The sequence below is a fragment of the Ammospiza caudacuta genome, chromosome 4 (genome assembly GCF_027887145.1).
Source record: "Ammospiza caudacuta isolate bAmmCau1 chromosome 4, bAmmCau1.pri, whole genome shotgun sequence".
NCBI lineage: Eukaryota > Metazoa > Chordata > Aves > Passeriformes > Passerellidae > Ammospiza > Ammospiza caudacuta.
The window spans coordinates 23,531,222-23,549,845 of record NC_080596.1 but is presented as its reverse complement, the minus strand read 5'-3'; the positions used below and the strand labels follow the sequence as shown (position 1 = coordinate 23,549,845).

Below are 18,624 nucleotides of genomic sequence, written 5' to 3'. Positions count from 1 at the left end.
ATCATCAAGATCAATATTTTATATTCCAAAGTGTGATATATATTTTTTGATTATGTTACAGGTCAGTAATATATCTAAATGTGTACAAAACATTTTTTTAGATAAATATTTATTGACATATGGCTATTAGTATGCTCATTGTGCAGTCTGGTGTAACTTAGTTTTTAGATCAAAAATAAAAAAATTTTCACGGTTTGTGAAAGCTCTTTAGAAGAGTATTGAATTGCTTCAGAAAATGTTTCACTTGTTTTCTGAAATTAGCTTTTATTGAGTCAGTTAGTGGAATATAGCTTGCATTTTACTATTACATACAAAATATGAGAGATTTTAGTTAATATTCTGGACATCCAGCTGAATGCCATGGAAATGCAATGGATTTCAGTTTGCAAGATGAGGCAGCCTCTTACATTACAAGATGCCCTGCAGTCTGCTGGAGGAACTCCACCAAAGGTTTTGTAGTATTTTCCAGAACTTCAGCGCTTTTATCTTCAGATTGACACTCAAATCAATGCTGAGAGATGAACAGATTGAGGGCAGTCCAGCCCAGAAGGACTTGGAGGTGCTGGTGATAAGAGGCTGAACGTGACCCGTCAATGTGCACTCACAGCCCAGAGAGCCAAACGTGTCCCGGGCTGTAACCTAAGCACCGTGGGCAGCAGGGGAGGGAGGAAATTCTGCCCCTCTGCTCTGGTGAGAGCCCACCTGCAGTGCTGCATCCAGCTCTGGGGTCCTCAACATGGACCTGGTTGGAGTGACTTCAGAGTGCCAAGAAGATGGTCAGAGGGCTGGAGCACCTCTCCCATGAAGAAAGGCTGAGAGAGTTGGGGCTGTTCAGCCTGGAGAAGAGAAGGCTCCAGGGAGACCTCACAGCACATTCCTGTACCTAAAGACACTGCAAGAAAGATGAAGGGGGGCTTTCTACAAAAACATGGAGTGACAGGACAAGGGTAGATGGCTTCACATTTAGAGGGCAGGTATAGGTTAGATATTGACAGGAAATTCTTCACTGTGAGGGTGGTGAGGCACTGGTACAGCCTGCCCAAAGAAGTTGTGGATGCCCCTTCCCAAAAAGTGGTTGAAGCCACGTTGGATGAGGCCTGAGCAACCTGATCTAGTGGAAGGTGTCCCTCCTCACAGCAGGGAGTTTGGAACTGGATGATCCTTAAGGTCCCTTCCAACCCAAACAGTTCTGTGATTCTGTGATTCAAATGCAAATGCTTATTGTTGGGGTTACTGTGGGTTTGATTTCGTTTTTTGGCTTTTTTGAGAAAAATATTTGTGTCTATTGCAGAAGATACTTGGTTTAAGTTCTTGAAACATTTTACATGGAAGCAAAAGATACCTAGTTGTAGACCAAGAAGTGTTCCTGAACAGTGTTAAAATAATCTGGCTTGTTTTTCCTTTAAAGTTGGGCACCACTGTGTTCTTTGATTGCTTTTTGTGTAATTTAGAAGGAGCACCTGATATTCTGCATTTGATAAGCCATTGCAACCAAAGTGTGTAATAAATTATAACCACAAGATGGAGTAGACATGTAGTTGGTGATGGAGAAATTGTGGAGCTGCCTTCTTTTAGATTTCCTTTCAGATCTGTACTGTTGCTCCTGATGCATGAGTGGTGTTGCCACTCTGTTTTTGGCTGTCTATGAAACTAATTTAGCCTAAGTCTCTGTGTTTGAGCATCTACACCTTAGGAATTGTCATCACTGATTGATTGCCTTGCTGATGGTCTTAGTGAAGAGACCAAAGGATTGATTAGGTTTGGAGATTGACTCATCTGCCTAACTCTGCAGTTAGAGTTCTGACAAGGAGTGTGTAATCTCGAAATTTATCTTGGTGTCTTCACACAAGCTTCTCTGTTTTTAAGTTTGTTGTGATTGCCTTTTGTGGAAGTGGATTTTCTTGCCTTTAAGTTTAAAAACCTTCTAGATGGAAGAGGTCTTTTAGAGCTCTAGCTATCCTGTCTCTGAAGATTTCTGTAACACTGTGCTCTCTCCTTTCTTTCTTTCTTTCTTTCTTTCTTTCTTTCTTTCTTTCTTTCTTTCTTTCTTTCTTTCTTTCTTTCTTTCTTTCTTTCTTTCTTTCTTTCTTTCTTTCTTTCTTTCTTTCTTTCTTTCTTTCTTTCTTTCTTTCTTTCTTTCTTTCTTTCTTTCTTTCTTTCTTTCTTTCTTTCTTTCTTTCTTTCTTCCTTCCTTCCTTCCTTCCTTCCTTCCTTCCTTCCTTCCTTCCTTCCTTCCTTCCTTCCTTCCTTCCTTCCTTCCTTCCTTCCTTCCTTCCTTCCTTCCTTCCTTCCTTCCTTCCTTCCTTCCTTCCTTCCTTCCTTCCTTCCTTCCTTCCTTCCTTCCTTCCTTCCTTCCTTCCTTCCTTCCTTCCTTCCTTCCTTCCTTCCTTCCTTCCTTCCTTCCTTCCTTCCTTCCTTCCTTCCTTCCTTCCTTCCTTCCTTCCTTCCTTCCTTCCTTCCTTCCTTCCTTCCTTCCTTCCTTCCTTCCTTCCTTCCTTCCTTCCTTCCTTCCTTCCTTCCTTCCTTCCTTCCTTCCTTCCTTCCTTCCTTCCTTCCTTCCTTCCTTCCTTCCTTCCTTCTTTCCTTCCTTCCTTCCTCCTTTCCTTTCTTTCTCTTTCTGTCTCTCTTTCTCTCTCTCTCTCTCTCTCTCTCTTTTCTGTTCTGTATTTGTTTATTTGCTACTTCACTCATCTAAGGATCTGAATGGAGGCTTCTGTGGTGTGCTGAAATCCATTCTCACTTAACTGATAGCTTGAGTACAGCCCTAAGACCTCTCAGAATATTGCTTTTGTAGGTTTTCATTTTATTTCATCTTCCCTACCTCATGCAGTTCCTTTACAACCCACACTGGTGTGTTGGCTGTTGCTTTTCTAGGATAGCAGAGTATCTCGAAATACACAGTGGGGTAAGACGTTACAAGAAGTAATTCTTCAGCAATTGCATTATCCTCTCATTGTTGTCTGGTATGGCTTATATTCAGTTTAAATCTATAAGGGTATGAGGACTAATAGGTAGTTTCCATGCCTAAAATACCTTTGCTATGACACCATAATAAAACTAGTACAGCAGTTGGTATGTTTTGTCTCCAATTGTCCTAGTCTTTGAAACCGGTAGGAAATACAGATTTCTTGCTCTGATAGTGGAGATAAATGAGCATTTAGACTTTTCCTCATTGCCCAAAGTGAAATGTCTTATTTTTTTCATGACACAAAATCCTGAGGGAACAGGTTATATTGGTCATTTTAAATTTGATCTCATCTCTGTACAATTTTAGCAATGAAGTTAGGTGCATGGGAATGAGAGGAAGATTTTCTCTCAATTCTGAGTACATAGCCTGGTAATTTGGGAAACTGTTGGAAAAATAAAGAAGTATAATGGTTATACTATTTGAATAAAACGCTTAATATAAAAGCTTTGTTTCGATTCAGTCAATATTGTTACTAAGGAACCACTAATTACTGTGTATCATGTTGGAGGGGGCCCTGACAAATCCATGCAAATCATATGATTTATAATTCATAAATCCCTGATCCCCTGAGCGATGTTGCTCTTGCATTTAGACTAATTGAGTAGTTACGTTCATCGATCCAGTCCATATAGCACTCTAGTCCATATGGCAGCCTTTCCTGCAGGGCCAGGAGCTCCTGTTGTCAAATGTCCCCTGTAGTTTCCCTAAAATCTGCCTCCTTGGCCCTTTGCTTCACAGTCCTTCAGTCTGCCAGTCAGTTCTGCCCAAATCAGAGCAATATTTCTGTCTCCACCTGGTTGCAGAGGTACAAAGCAAGGTACAGCATTGCCTTTTGGGGATGGGACTGCAGTGGTTAATTGCTCTTACTAGTAAGGCAGTGTGCTGGAGTAGCTGTGTGGTGTACTGGTTTATATTGGTTCTAGTATCAACTGCTTTTTCTTGGTTCAAAAATTACATTTTTTCCAGTAGCTGCTCTCAAAATTGTCTCACTTGTAACAATTAGTCAACACAGGTGTTCATTTTTGGCTTTGTAGGTTTTTGTTGGATGGTTTTCTGTGTGTGAAGAGTAGATAATTTTTTTCGCCCTCATAATGCGGTGGCTGCCAATACTTACAAATACTGAAATAATAGTGATTATGCAGTTGTGTGTGAGTAATCAGTGCACCACTGAAGGAGATAGAATCCTATGCAAATTTTGCATGCAGAACTGAAAATAAAAGCAAGGGACTAAAGATATATTATGTTTCAGGATAATATTTCATGCCTGATCATTGTTACCTATTTTCCTAATAATTTTAGCATAGTTTTGTAATGTGCTATAATTGTAATTGTTATCCAGAAGAATGGCATCACTTAATTCTATCAAAACTGTGGCGAGGTAGATGAATGACAAATTAATAATTTACCATCTTTGCATAATACTGTAGCCCAGAACACCAGAAGGATTGATGGCAGAAGAGGTTAACAAATTTTAGCGGCTTCCATTAGCTTTCCATTGTCATATGTTTGTGGTGCCGACTGAAATAAGCTTTGTAGGAGATCCCAGTGCAGGGAACTAATTACTCGTGCCGATTGCCACCCTGATGAATAGACCCTCATTGTATCATTCCCCTGAAGACGAGGAGCAGGCTGTGATTCACGACTGCATCCTGGCTGATATTTGATAATAATTTTAACAGATAAATGTAGGAAGGCAGAATGATGAAGTGCCTATCCATGCTCTACGACTATCAAAGGCATGCACATAGCCAGCTGTGTTCTGCTTTTTTTCTGTAATCACTAATGGAGAATTTTAAGTTATTAATCGACCTTTGAATAAACCCATATCTTCCTGTATATTGTAGTTTTTCTTTGGTTAATTATTCCAAAATCATTGGGTCTTACAATCAGAGCAGCCCAATTTTAGCGTGACTGTAACATAGACAAGTATGAGAATAAGATACTGGGGAATTTTATTCCAATACTTCAGTTTTTTCCCTGAAATTAAGCAATTAGGAAGATGAAGACTAGCACTGCCTTTTCTTTGGTGTTCAAAATAGACGTAGAATTTTAATGAAGGCTGCAAAGACAACCTCCATTTTGATAAAATTATTTTCACTCAGAATTTTTAATATCTACAAATCATGTTTGAGAGTAGTGTTGCACAAATCATTCTGGCTTTTGTTGTTACATTTGTTTGAAACCTTGATTTACCTTAAATAAAACTAATTTCTGCCTTTAAACCTCGGAACTATGAATGTAGATACAAGTGTTTTTAACATTGTGATCTGTAAATTAGTTGTGCCTATTCATTTGTCAGTGTTGACAGGTATACTTTCTATTAGCTCCTGGATCAGAAATGGAATATATATATCTGCATTTTCATCTATTGTTTTAAAACTGGCTCTGTAAACAAAGTCCATGTTTTTAGTCTGAACGTACATGTTTTCAGGGTATCATGGCTAATTGTGTCTCAGGTATCTTCTGTTTGCTTGTTTGCCATACCTGAAATTGGCATTTTCTGTACATTCTCTGGGCTAAAATACTGTTTTACAGTGGCATTAATTCATGATCATCTAAACAGATAGTAACTGGCACTTATATATGACCGTATTAAAAAGATCTATGTATATTTGGAGCATAAAATGGAAAATAATGAATTTTATATAACCTTTCCTATATGTAATTTTTTTAAAGTATGCTTTCTATGTAGCAACTATTACACATCATAACATGTAGTTTTTAATTAAATGTAAAAACACAACTACATAAACCAGAAATGCAATCTGATTTGCTCGAAAATAGATTGCTGTTTCACTCTCCTGGAATGGTTTATTTAAAAACAGTAAATGGAAAAGAAATGCATTTTCTCGTGTTGTTCTAAGCCTCAGGGGCTAAATGTAATGAATATTTTAAGAGATTATTTTAATTAAATTCCTGCACATCTAAACAGAGTAATATTTTATTATCACATACATAACCATGTAACTGAGGTATTCATTAAAGTTAACACTTTCTGGACCAAGAATTCATGGCATGATTTACTGACCTTGTGCAAAAAGGCACAAATTAGGAAGAAAAATGAAGGGGGACAGACTTTGATTAATATAGGTAATGCTATACCATATTTATAATAGCCTTTTCCCTATTCTGGTTTATAAATGCAGTCACTGAGAAAGGTGCCCTGCTGAGGCTGAAATGAGGCTGAAATCGGAGCACATGCCACTAGAGTGTGGGGAAACTGATCACACTGTCAGCAATTCATTTCAAAATGATGTATTTAGTGCTCATTTCACCTTCCAAGAAAAAAGGCAAAGGAGTTCCTTAGACTGGAAGGTGATATTGTTATTTTCAAGGACATACCTAAGTAAAAGATTGGAGAAAGGGGGGGAGGTTAGGAAAAAAAGGCGAAAGCAGCGCAAACAAGGAGAGCTTTATGCAGAAATTCAGCGCTACCATGCTGGTTGATAATTGCTAACATATGTGGCTCCTCTGTTTCATTGTAGTCGTCCTCGTGAGTTCTGGCGCCTCGACTACTGGGAAGATGACTTGCGGCGCCGGCGACGATTTGTGCGCAACCCCCTCGGATCGACACATCCTGAAGCGACGCTCAGGGCAGCCGGAGAGCATGGTCAGTGCAAAATCTGCCTCCTGCCACCAGCAGCAGGTTACAGTGCGTGGTGGGAGAGGCTGGACCTTCCTCCTTGTAGGATGCTAGCAAATGGTCCCAAAGCAAAGGCTTTTGGCACCGCGGTTCGGGCAATGTGTTTTCCATACAGGAGTAACCTGGCTGTTCCTTCACACCACCTTCACTGGTGTTTGCTGAGCCCCTTCTTCCCATCTCAGCTGGCCTGGGTGGTGCATACCTTGCATACAACAATTACAGTCCTCACTAAGGCAGAAGGAAAGTGGATGCAATTTTGCCATTAATCCCTGGACAGACTTCTGTGTAAATTACCTGCTTATAGTTTAGTAACTTCAGAAGAATTTTTCCTGTTCAAAATCCATACCAATTATTTCAGTTAGCACATATCTGCTTATTGTTACAGATATGTTAAAAGAGAAATAACACTTCTACAAGCTAAACTGTACCTTTGCTTAAGTCCTCAAGCTTTTCTGCAAGAATTTGATATGGAATAAAGACTAACAAATGCTGACGTGCAAAGTATTGCTCAAGCAGCAAAATGGTAATAATTGTTTCTACCTGGTGATTTTAAAAAAAGGAGATTACTTTTTTTTTACAGTTGTTATTCCTCATTTCATAACCTGGGATCATGTCTGATGCTATGTCCATTCTAGAGGGGAATGTATTTACCAAACTAATAGAATAGTCAGTTTGAGAATTCTATAGTAAATCAAAATATAAGCAAGCAAACAAAACCACAGTCAAAGCCAGTGAACTTTGGGGTTTTGTACAAAATTTTATGTCTTTGCTATCTAATGAGGGTACACTGATAAGGTAGAAAAGTCTTGTACTTAAAAATAATTTGCTCATAATTAAAGCTGAGTATCCTTCACCTTGAAGGCACAAGTCATGGAGCAAATAACCTAAATTTAGGGGTTTTTTTCTTTGTTAGCTTATGAATTACTGAAATCATACATATGCCCACAGAAATTGTGTGTGGGATGCAGTTTATGCTAATTTTAGATTGTTAAGAGTGTTGTATGAATGTAGAAGAGCATCACTGTCATAAAGTTGGTTTCCGTCAGGCATCTTAACCTCTTGCACTCAGCCTTAAAGAGCCATTTCAGGGAGAAAATGTCTACAATATGTCAGCTGATATAATGCCAAATGTGACATCAGTCCTCTGAAATAAATGACCATACAGAGAATAGTCAATAAAGTGATCTGAAAGCAATGTTTGTAGAGCCCTACATCTTTGACTATAGATAGAAGAACAAGATGTAGAATTCATTAACTCACTTTTTGCTTTGGGGATTGTTGTTCTTAATAAGATGTGTTGTTCCTATACCATAGACTGTAGGGCATTAGGGTTTATCTGTTTAAAACTCCATAGATGAACAACAACTTCCCCCCCTTTTAATATTATGTGTACTTTGAGTTAAATAGATCTTGTCAAAATTTGATGAATTCCTGTTTTATTTTCATAGTTAATCTTTATGCTGTTCATCAAAATTTAAAAAAAATCTTTATTTTTACTGAAAAATACTTAGAGCAACCATTTAAATTTGTGTAACTAATTCTTCCACAAGTAAAGACACAGTAATGCAATTATTCATATTTCATACTAATGTGATATTTTCACTAATCCATGCTGTATTTCAAGGGCTGTGGTATATAATCAGTTGGTAATTGACAGGACAAGAATTTTTGTCAATACAAAGGAAGAATGAATAAAGTAGCCCTATTTCAGAAGTATCTAATAAGCATAGCTGATAACTAACTCTGGTGATTTAAATAGACACAATTGTTTTCTATGTACCTTTTTGTTCAGATTTTGACATCCTTAACAGTCTTCTATTTTGTTTAATTTCCTGATGTTGTTTTATTCTGAGTTTTCATACTGCCTTTGTTATCTGTAGTCCTTCTGTTTTTTTATCTATCCAGTGAATATTTTCGTTTACTTTACCCTAAGTCGTCATTTAATGTGATTTCTGAAATTATGGGTAGTTGTTATCTGCCTGAGTGTGTGTACACATACAGCTGTCTTTTTTCAAGGACTTCCACTGGCAAGGTGTAAAATCTGTGACTGAAGTACAAATTCAAGTTCAGCTGGAAACTTTATACAATGTATAGGAGGGCAAAGGTAGTTGGGATTTTTACTGTTTCATTTTGAATTTGGCTTTCTTGATGTGTTGTTTTTTAGTTTGTTTGGGTATTCTTTTCTGAGTTTGAGAAGGTACAGTTAATTTTCTTTCTGATTTATATTTATAAACTTCTAATATTAACCAATTTCATATCAGAAATTCCAATTGTTCTCAGATTTTTTTGGAACCTGACTTTCATGATGTAGATATCCCTACTATTTGCAGAGTATTTGCTCCAGTATGTTATGATTTCATATCAATAATTTTTCATTAATTATTCCATTTCAATTAATTTTACATGTCTCTGAAGCAAAAGCATTTTTAGATAATGTATAAAAGGTGCCCTACTGCCTATTTAAGTTTTTTTCAAAACATCACAGACCAAAACCCTGAAATTGGACATAAGGGATTTTGCCAAAAGGGAGGCAGGGGAAAACAATGCATAAATAATGGAGCAGTACAAGCAGTAACCATGCTTGATAACATGGATTTTAGCTCACTTTCATTAGAAGATACACATTATCAACTGCTTGGTGTCTTACAAATACAACTAGATGTATTCTCCACCCCAGAGATCTTACAGTGCAGGAATCATCACAATTTGCAACTGTGAAACTGATTCAGAAACAATTGGAAGCCTAGATATTGTTCAGTAAAACGTGGAGAGGACAACAACAATCAGCTCTGTTGCAGCCTAGTTATGTGTCTTAGGAGCAGGAACCAATCTTTTCCAAGGATTGATTTGATTTGAAGGAGAACCTCTGGTGCAGAGGTGGCAGAATAAATACCTGAAGACTAATGTTCTCTGTTCAGACAATCAATACCAGCCCCATGACTATACTTCTGGCTACCTTCTAGTTAAAAACAAATTTTTTAATTCTGACAATTTAATTGCCATTCCCAAGTTCACATTAACTTGCTTGGGAAAAAAAGGCTTTAGGTAATTTTTCAAAGGGAAAAGGAAAAAAAAAAAAGGATCCATCCAAACTGGCTATTTATAAAAGTCAGTCTAATGGTGTATTGTGGGGAAAGGAAAGAAAGGTGAAGGTGCTGTGGTAATAAGTTTGGGATGGAAGGAGTTAACTCTTCTCTATTCTTCTTGTCACCTTACTATATAGAAATGGAACCAAAATTATATAAATGTGGAAGAAAAAAAAGAATAAACCTGTTGCTATTTTGAAATTGATCCCAAAATACAATATTTGTGAGGGAATCTTTAGCAGCTAGAAAACACTTTATCAAGCTTTTTAACAAGTGATTTATTTGGGTTTTTAATTGATGTTTGTTAAAAATTTGGGGATGGGGGATTAAAACAGTCTATAGCATTTCCATTGAGACAATAGGTGGAGTTCAGGGCTTTGTGGCTGCAAGGGACCAGCAGGAGATGATCTCCAGTATTGAACTCGACTGGTTAGTTTGCTTTGCCTCAGCTAGAAAGATAATATTTGAAAAACTTGGTTTGAAAATTATTGGTTTTTTCCACTGTTATGTTTTTAAAGAAGCAGAGGGAGTAGAGGGAAGCTTCTGGAAGCCATTTATGAAAAAAAAAAAAAGATACATACTAAGGGGTTTTTTTAATGCACCTTTTCCTTCAGTTGCTTTTCCTGGTATAATTACCAGTTACAAAAAAAAAAAAAGAAATTGTGTGCTGGCAGACTGCTGTGTTCAGAGCAATACATAGGCCATGCCTGGAGATCTTGATCTTGGAAAGGTGTGTGGGAGTTTGTGCTCAAAGCTCCAGGGTTGGACCCAGAGGTCTGGTCACACCAGCATAGGCAGGCCTGGCAGAGTGGTTAGAGAAGGCAGAGCAGGGTTTGTGACCTGAAATATGAAATCCAGTGTAATATAGCTCTGTGCTTATGTGGGATTGGAGTTTGTCACGTGATGTCATGCTCCATCATACATCTCTCTAACCAGTAAATACATAAAGAGAGCTAGAGCATGGCCTGCCCACGCCTGTGCATTTATCTACGGAGGAATAGGTGAATCCATGTGGAATATACTCTGTTCTGTGCAGGTACACAGGTAAGTATGAGAGTGTTGGTTGCAGATGTAGTGCTTTATGCACACCAGTACAGAAAAGGCAGATTTGTTTTATTTACATTTGTACAGAAAGTGCAGATTCTGGTTCAGAGTGTGAGGTCTCACTGCCTTCCAGTAGCATTGCCTTTCACTAGCTGGTGTCTGCAGGTGTGTGGAGAGGCATCTTCCTCTGCCTGTGTTTAACTTTAACACACATTACATGCGTGTCAGGAAATATTGGTAACTAACATCATACGCAAAGAGTTGACAAAAGTTTGCGCAAATGGACTGAAATAATCCAGGGTCTAAAGTCTCCTATTGAAAAAGGCACATACATAAGATGTATGCTTTTGAATCAGTGGAATATCAGTAGCTGGGGAAAGAATTAAAATCTGAGAAGTGAAAAAGATAGGGCAATATTTCTGTTATCCAGTCATCTTTGGTTTGGAAGCTACTATACTGATTTTATTTTTTTCTTAAAGACTGAAGGACATAGTAACATTTTAGAGAAGTTGTACTAAGTATAAAAGTATTAACCTTTGATCTTGGCTCTGAGTTCGATCTTAAATAAGAATAGGTGGAGAGCTAATTTGAAATCAGCATTTTCAGTATAACACAGATTCTAGTAGAGGAAGCAAAAAGTGACATGTATGTACAATGCAGATGAAGTTTTTGAAACAACAAATATAGTTTGCCTGCATTAAAAGAAAAAAAAAAAAAGACCAAAAGGGAAAAGAAAGAAAATAATTTATTATCTTGGACTTCATCTTGAGGTAGTTTTGTTCTATTTTACTTTTTTTGATCTTTGAGAGAGTGCTGGTAGGGCAGTGACTAAGCGTGCATGTGGTGTGTGTTAGTACACTGATGGTAATTTTACTGCTGCTAACTGAAAATCCTCAAGGGGGAGTTAATTACAGGAAAACCTTCCTAAATATCAGCTGCATATTTTCCATGACAAGAAGGTTTTTCAACTCACATTGAACAGCTCCAGAATCTGAGTTATCATTATTTACATGAGCATACTTTGCAAGAAAGTAAAATTTGTGTTTGTACAATGCAGTTAAAGCTTTGCAGTAATTTTTAAAGGCTTTCTTACAAGCGACAGCTATTGCTAGAGCAAAAGGAGCATGTATAAATTGCATTTTGTTTTGTATGGCAAGTTAAGTCTCCTTTTATTTCTGTTTTTGGTTGGTTGGTTTGAGGTGGAAGTTTATGTTTGCTTTTTGTTGTGGTGGTTGTTTGGTGTTTTTTTGTAAGGTCAAGGCCTAAACCAAAACCCAGTATTTGGTCATTTGGTGGTTGTTGTTGTTATGATGGGGTTTTTGTAGTTTAGGTTTTGGTCTTTTTCTTTTCTTCTTCCTTTCTTTTTTTTTTTTTTTTTTTTTTCTGGTGAGTGGACTTCATTTTTACTTTTTCACTGAATGAAAAGTTTTTATTATTTGCAATTCACATGCATATATTTACTTACACAATTTAAACTGTATGTATTGCCACAGGGGAGTCACTGCCTTCTGTAAATGTTTGCAGATTAGCATATTTTTAGAGGGAGCCCGTGGAACTTCAAATCAAGTGTGGCAGCAGTCAGAGCAAGCAGTCACCAGTGTGTTGAAGTTAGTTGGTCCTGATGTGTTTGGTGAATGTTTTTCAAACACGGCTGTGCCATGGGTATTCTCAGTTTATCTTTTAAGAAACAGTATTTTAATTTTCAACTTAAAAAAAAAAAATCCAAACAAACAAAAAACCCGGACACATGCACTGCTGTGTTTTGGCATTACTACAGCAAAACTTAGGCGTAGAAGGAGTAATTACATCTTTCTTTTCCTTTTTAATACACTTTTTTTTTTTTTTTTTTTTTACTCCCCTTTTAATTTTTTTCCTTTTTCTGTTGTTGCTTTGAGCAGGTGATGTAAATGAAGCAGATTTCGTGGCGGCAGTGTCGGGGGCGATGGGAGCGTTCCCGGGTTCTGTGGCGCTCCCGGGGCCGTGCGGGGCGGGAATGTCTCTGCCCGGGCACGGCGGGGACACATTTACCGGCCCGGTGACCGAGTGCGGGGCGGAACATGGCTCCAGGCATGCCTGGCCCGAAAATCCCGGCGTGAGCCCGGCAGTGCCCCGCGGGAGGATGGCTGTGCCCCTTGGAAGCAGGTGCAGGCTGTTCCCCGCCTCCAGCCGCCCTCCCGGGGCAGATTCGCCCCTCACGCCTGGCACGGAGGGGTGGCGGCTTTTCCGCCTCACGGACTCGGCCTGCGGCAGACGGGAGCGGGAGCGGTGCGGGGCTGCAGCTCCAGCGCCCCTCCCTCCGCCTTGTCCCCGCTGCTCCCGGGTTTTTCCCGGCGGGAGCAGCCCCGGGGCCGGGGGCTGAGGGCCGGGGCCGCCTGTGGCGCTGCCCCGGTCGGGTCCCGCCGCTCCCGGCCCCGGCCCGCGCTTCCCGTTCCAGGGCCGTGCTCGGGGGTGTCCCGGCGGGGTCCCGTGTCCTTTGGGGGTCAGGGGGACACATCGGGCACCCGGGACCCTCCGTCAGCTCCACTTCCCAAGGAAGGCTGCAGGGCAAGGGAGTCTGCTGTATCCTTTTCCCCTCTGTCATAAACATTTGGAATAGAGTTGAATGCTGCAGAGAGCACTGGATAATTTTGAGCAGGCTTAATAGGATTAAAACTAGATGTGTCCTAACATTAGAGGATTAAGACAGGTACTTCCCACAGCTGGTCCTAGGCAGTTTTCTTCCTGAACTTACATTTAAAAAATAAAATTACACTCCTGTGTCACTGAGAGCTGACAGCACTGTGTCTCATTTCAGTTCCCGATGAGGATATACTTGTCAAAGGAAAGCAGTCCATCAAGAGTCAAGTTTTAGGAAACCAGAACTCAGAAAGCGAGATTCTCTTGGAAGGTGATGATGATATCATGTCATTCATGGAGGAAAGAGAAGTGGAGAACTTGACAGGTAACGTCACCTATCTCATTTTCTCCTCAGCTTCTTCACTGTTGAAGTTCTGATCTCCCCATCTCTGCAGTGAAGCATGGTTTGGGATGCACACTGATAATTAACACAGTTCCTATAACTGGGTCATTAAGATAATTTTCTGTTCACCTCAGATACTGAAGGTTTATTTGAGGTTTATTTGTGTGTTTTCTTTCTCTGCCTTTTTGTTTCTGCAGTAGATATCTATTCTAGAAAGCCTTCCTTACAGAAAATAGCTCTATCTTGAAAAGGGCTTCTTTTGTTTTCTTGAACTCATTCCACTCAAATCATCAGACTTAGTGGGACAATTAGGCTAGCTGTCTTGTAATTTAAGGCTTTGGAGACCTTTAATTTTTTTGCTAAATCTATGAAATTTTACTGGTTATTTACTTGCATGGAAAGGATTTGTACACTCGCTGGATTTAACTCATTTAAACCCCTTGACATTCCCCCACTGAAGTTCTTTCTCCACAGACCATGGCCTCATTAGATTTCCTTTTTTTTTTTTTTCCTGAAGAAGAAATAGTACTTCAAATCATTCAACTTAATTAATTTTACATAATCACATGCAACCTTTGCTGATGTTGCAATCTCAGTGGAGTGGGTCCACTTCCGTACAGTTCAAAATGTAAAACCAAAGTAACCAGTGGTTCAGAGACTGTGAGTTATATAAAGTGTCTCAATTGCTATTTGAGGAACATGGGTTTTACAGGGAAAATGCAAACTTCTCTGTGTTCTTTTGCTTCTCATCTGGTATTCCATTGTACACTTAATTTAGAGAAATATACCATTTATTAGATAATTCTGGTTCCCTGAGAAGCTGGTAGTACACTCTTACATTGATATGGATCATGCATATGATAATTCACTGAAAATGTTGGAAGTGATTATTTATTGGCATTTTTGCTTATCCCTGAACTGCCTTCCACTATTTTTTTATTTTTTTTAAGGCAAAAAAGCAAAGTTAAAAATGCAGCATAAGGAAAAAGAAAACCTGCATATGAAGAGTAAAGTAAAATAAAATAATGGAAGAATGCTGCAAAGGCATTTTGCTATATGAATCTTTTATTTATCCCTTTCTACCATGAGCTTCCTTCTCAACAGCCTTTTTCATGTTTCTTTCTATTATTCATTCATTGGTTTGAGTAATACATTCATACTGTAATAGAGGTGAAAGGGGAGTTTAATTATATAATCTTGACAATGGCAATAGGATTAAGAAGTAATCCTTACTAATAAAGTGGTGTGGGTTAGAAATGAAGTGGAAATTGTCAGGGGTCTTCTGCAGGACCTGGATTGCCCCAGCTTCTGCATCTGTCTGCTTGCCCTGTAATTGAATGTCTGCGAGTGATTGGAAAAATGTTATTTCTCCTCTGGATTACATGCTAATGTACAGGGGGCAAAGGGAGACAGCAAAAGAACACATAGCTTCTTATTTCGTCCATTTGTGGGGGTGAGCTTTGGGAAATCACGGCAGCTCCGCAGCTATCTCATGCCCATCTGCAGACACAATGTATTTGTACGTTGGGAATAGAGGGCAAAGCTGCTCTGATCTCAGCAGAGCATCTCTTCTTTTGTCCTAGTGGCACACATTGAGATTGATGCGAGATTAAGGACCATCACCCTTCTAACAATCGATGGAAATGACAATTCATCTGAATTTTTTGTCACTTATTCTCACGTTGATTACCTGAACGTGTGTACCTCATTTATAGATGCTTTATTAAAACAAAATTGTCTATGTCACTTCAGTATCTTCCTCTGTTTTACAAAAGTCAGATAATACTGCAGCCATGTAACTTCATTTCCTTGCCTCTTAATCAGCTGGATGACAAACATAACCTGTTTTCCTTCTGTATGTGTTAGTTTATATAATGCTGAACCTATTGTTTTCAGTAGTAGTCTGGTTTGTCCCTGTGATAAGCCCTGTGGAGATGTGATTATTCCAATAAAAATTCATTCAGTTGGAAACCAACCCTCCAGCTGTTTACTCCCACAGTCCCCGAGCTACACTAACACTATATGGAATCCTTGAACAATATTTAATGTAGAATCAAAAGCATCTTTAAAACATTTTACTTTAGGCTTTATAACATTGTGTAACCTTAACAATAGATTTCCAGCATCCATGAGGGAACACTTTGTAGTTAGACAACTTTGAGGCTTGACTGCAGTGTTCATCTTTGTGAAATGCTATCAAAACTTCTCAGTAACTAAAGAACACATCAGACAGTAAGATTCTGTGTTCATGTGTGCACTCTCTATATTTCATGTAAGAGAAGGTGTGCAACTCTTGGAGTTTCTTGGACAGAAGATGTGTCTGAGTAAAAGCTGAAGGCTGCCATGCTAAAGCCAGCTCTGTGTAATGTATGCAGCAGTTTGCAATTGCAGCTGCCTCAGTGTTCAGCAGCACAGAGACACTGCAAATCTGTTACATATGTTCTTTTCTGGGACAAAAAGGGGTTTGCTCTGTAAGGAAGAGCTGTGCTCTTTGCTTTATTTTAATGTCCTTGGCCTGAAAAGTGAATAATTTGTACTCGCATTCCTTTCAGTTTGAACACTGTTGGTGTTTTCCTGCTTTGGCAGGTCCAGTGTCCCTCAGCACACCAGCTCAGCTTGTGGCACCCTCCATAGTTGTGAAAGGCACCCTTTCCATCACTCTTTCTGAGCTCTACTTTGAGGTGGATGAAGAAGATCCTAGTTTTAAGAAAATCGACCCAAAGGTAAGAGATCATTGACCCTGAGGTCTGAGAGATGATGACAAATTACCCAAGACCTTTAATTCTTCACTTGACTTCCTTTACCTCTATTGGGCTGCAGTGTTGCTGCTTTAATAACTTTGCCACTGACCATATATGTTGCTGAACTTCACATAGGTGACACCTTCTTTCCTGCTCCTCTTTCTCACCCTCCCACGATTCAACCCTACTTGAATGTTAATGAGCTTGCTGCAAATAAAGCTCCAGGGAGACACGTCTGAAATAAAGACATCTTGAATCACAGGCCTGTATGAATACAGGGAAGTTCAGCGAGGCTTTTAGCCTTAATACTTTTACTTTCCTGATTTTAGCAAATGTTAGTGTAAAACAGTGCTGAACTTCCCACACTCCTAAGTTTGCAGTGCTCCTGTCATATTACTCTCTAACACATTTTACTCAGCCCGTTATTATTTATTGTGCCTAAGCATAAAACATAATTACCCTTCTAAAATATGTTTCTGAGCTGACTTGATAATTTCCACAAAGCTTATTTGCTCTGGGTTGCTTGATTACTTGTCTTCTGGTTAAAATTAGTAACCTTCAGTAAAATTCCATTTTCAAAGGGAGCATATCATGCAATTAGCTTAATAACGTTGCACTTGAATGTTTTCTGCAGTATTACAGCAACATTTTCCAAGTAGGACACAACTGGTAAATATTCTCACTATTTAAGCATAGTCACAGCTCTTGGTTTTTTAAATACCTGCCTAATGTTGAACTGGGTAATAATTTCTTTGGGAAGGGTACTGCTGGGAGAAGTCGTGGTTTTCCACTTGCCTGTAGAGAAAATACCTTGTGTGTTAAGCACCGGTTCAGTTCTTTGTTCCTATTGAGTAAATTGCTCTTGTCTATAATAAAAATGGCATAGGTGAGTCTGAAAGCTGGGATTATCAAATCCTATCCAGAAAAAAATTTATGTTGAAAAGCAGTGCTCTCAAATTGTTACAGCTAGATTTTAATGTAAGCAATTAACTAGAATTGTGATTTTATGTGATATCATAAATGAGACTTAACTTTTCTTTTAGTCCTGAAGAATTTTTGAAATATATTGGAAATTATTTTAAATCTGAGATAGTGCTTAAAATTTTTATATGCTTATATCCTTCTATTATGTTTCATTAACCCCCCCCTTAACTAAAAAACCCCATTTAATGATGGAAAGAATATAAATGTGAAATTCAAGTTTGTTTGATATGTTCCTGTATTGCATTTTCCATCTAAAATGTTCTGCTTTGTATTGTATCAGCATGAGAAAAGTCTTACAGATCTGCATTATTCTGGATTTTTGGTTTTCGTGTTCAGCACGTAGGGTCTTTGAGTGCAGTTACTAATTCTTACCATTCCTGTTACATGTTTTGTAGGAACGCTGACATATAACATACAGTTAGCCTCCTTTTCTCCTGCTTCCCAGTATTTGGTAGAGGTTTTATTCTTAACTGTAAACCAGGCATTCTTGTTTTCTTTGACCCTATCTTTTACTCTGTATCTGAGAGATTTTCTTAGAGTTCTTAAAACAGGAGAGATTGGTTACATGAAATACTGGCTACACCTCTTACATTCTGCTTGCAATGGTACCTTAGCTGGAGGTCTTAAAATTTAAAAAAATACTTTTTATAATGTCTCAGGGATGGGAGGGAGCTAAAAATCAGATCTGAATAATTTTATTTTAAAAACTATGTAATTTTACAAACAGCATCTTTTCAAGCATTAACGGCTCCCTGCCCCACCCTGTGCTGAAATCAGTGTACCTCGGTAGCGATGACGAGCTGCTGTAGAAAATGCCCCCTGAAAAAAAAAAAAAAAAGCCCCAACAACTAATCCGCTGTAAGCTCCGCAAGCCTGCTTAATTAATGAGGCTTCATCTGTTTGATAAATTTAAGTTCCCTGTATATTTGTCTAAACTACCGAAAAGAAAACATTGTGACAAGTTCCTGAAGGAAAACCTGCCTTAGGTAGCGATAGCATCGGCAGCGATACGATCAGAGTTTGCAGTGGGCTCTGGGCTGTTTCGGGGAGGAAGGGCTAATCCCGTTCTGCCAGGTGATCCGGGATCAGCGCTGTGGAAAGCGCTCCGATGGCTCCACAAAGGCCTGTGGGGCTCAGCCGGGGCTGCGGGGCCGGGCCGGGCTGTGCCCGCTCCGCCGGCCGGGGCGGCCCCGCTCACC

The 18,624-nt window shown here is 39.0% G+C and overlaps 1 protein-coding gene across 1 annotated transcript in view; it reads left to right on the top strand.

The window, feature by feature from the left end:
* The window catches only part of LRBA (LPS responsive beige-like anchor protein), a 370,657-nt gene that overhangs the window by 187,489 nt on the left and 164,544 nt on the right, over positions 1–18,624 (top strand). Inside the window, exons 38-40 of the mRNA XM_058804238.1 lie at positions 6,454–6,578; positions 13,536–13,682; positions 16,287–16,423. Of these exons, the coding sequence (XP_058660221.1) occupies positions 6,454–6,578; positions 13,536–13,682; positions 16,287–16,423 (409 nt within the window). The remainder of the gene's footprint in view (positions 1–6,453; positions 6,579–13,535; positions 13,683–16,286; positions 16,424–18,624) is intronic.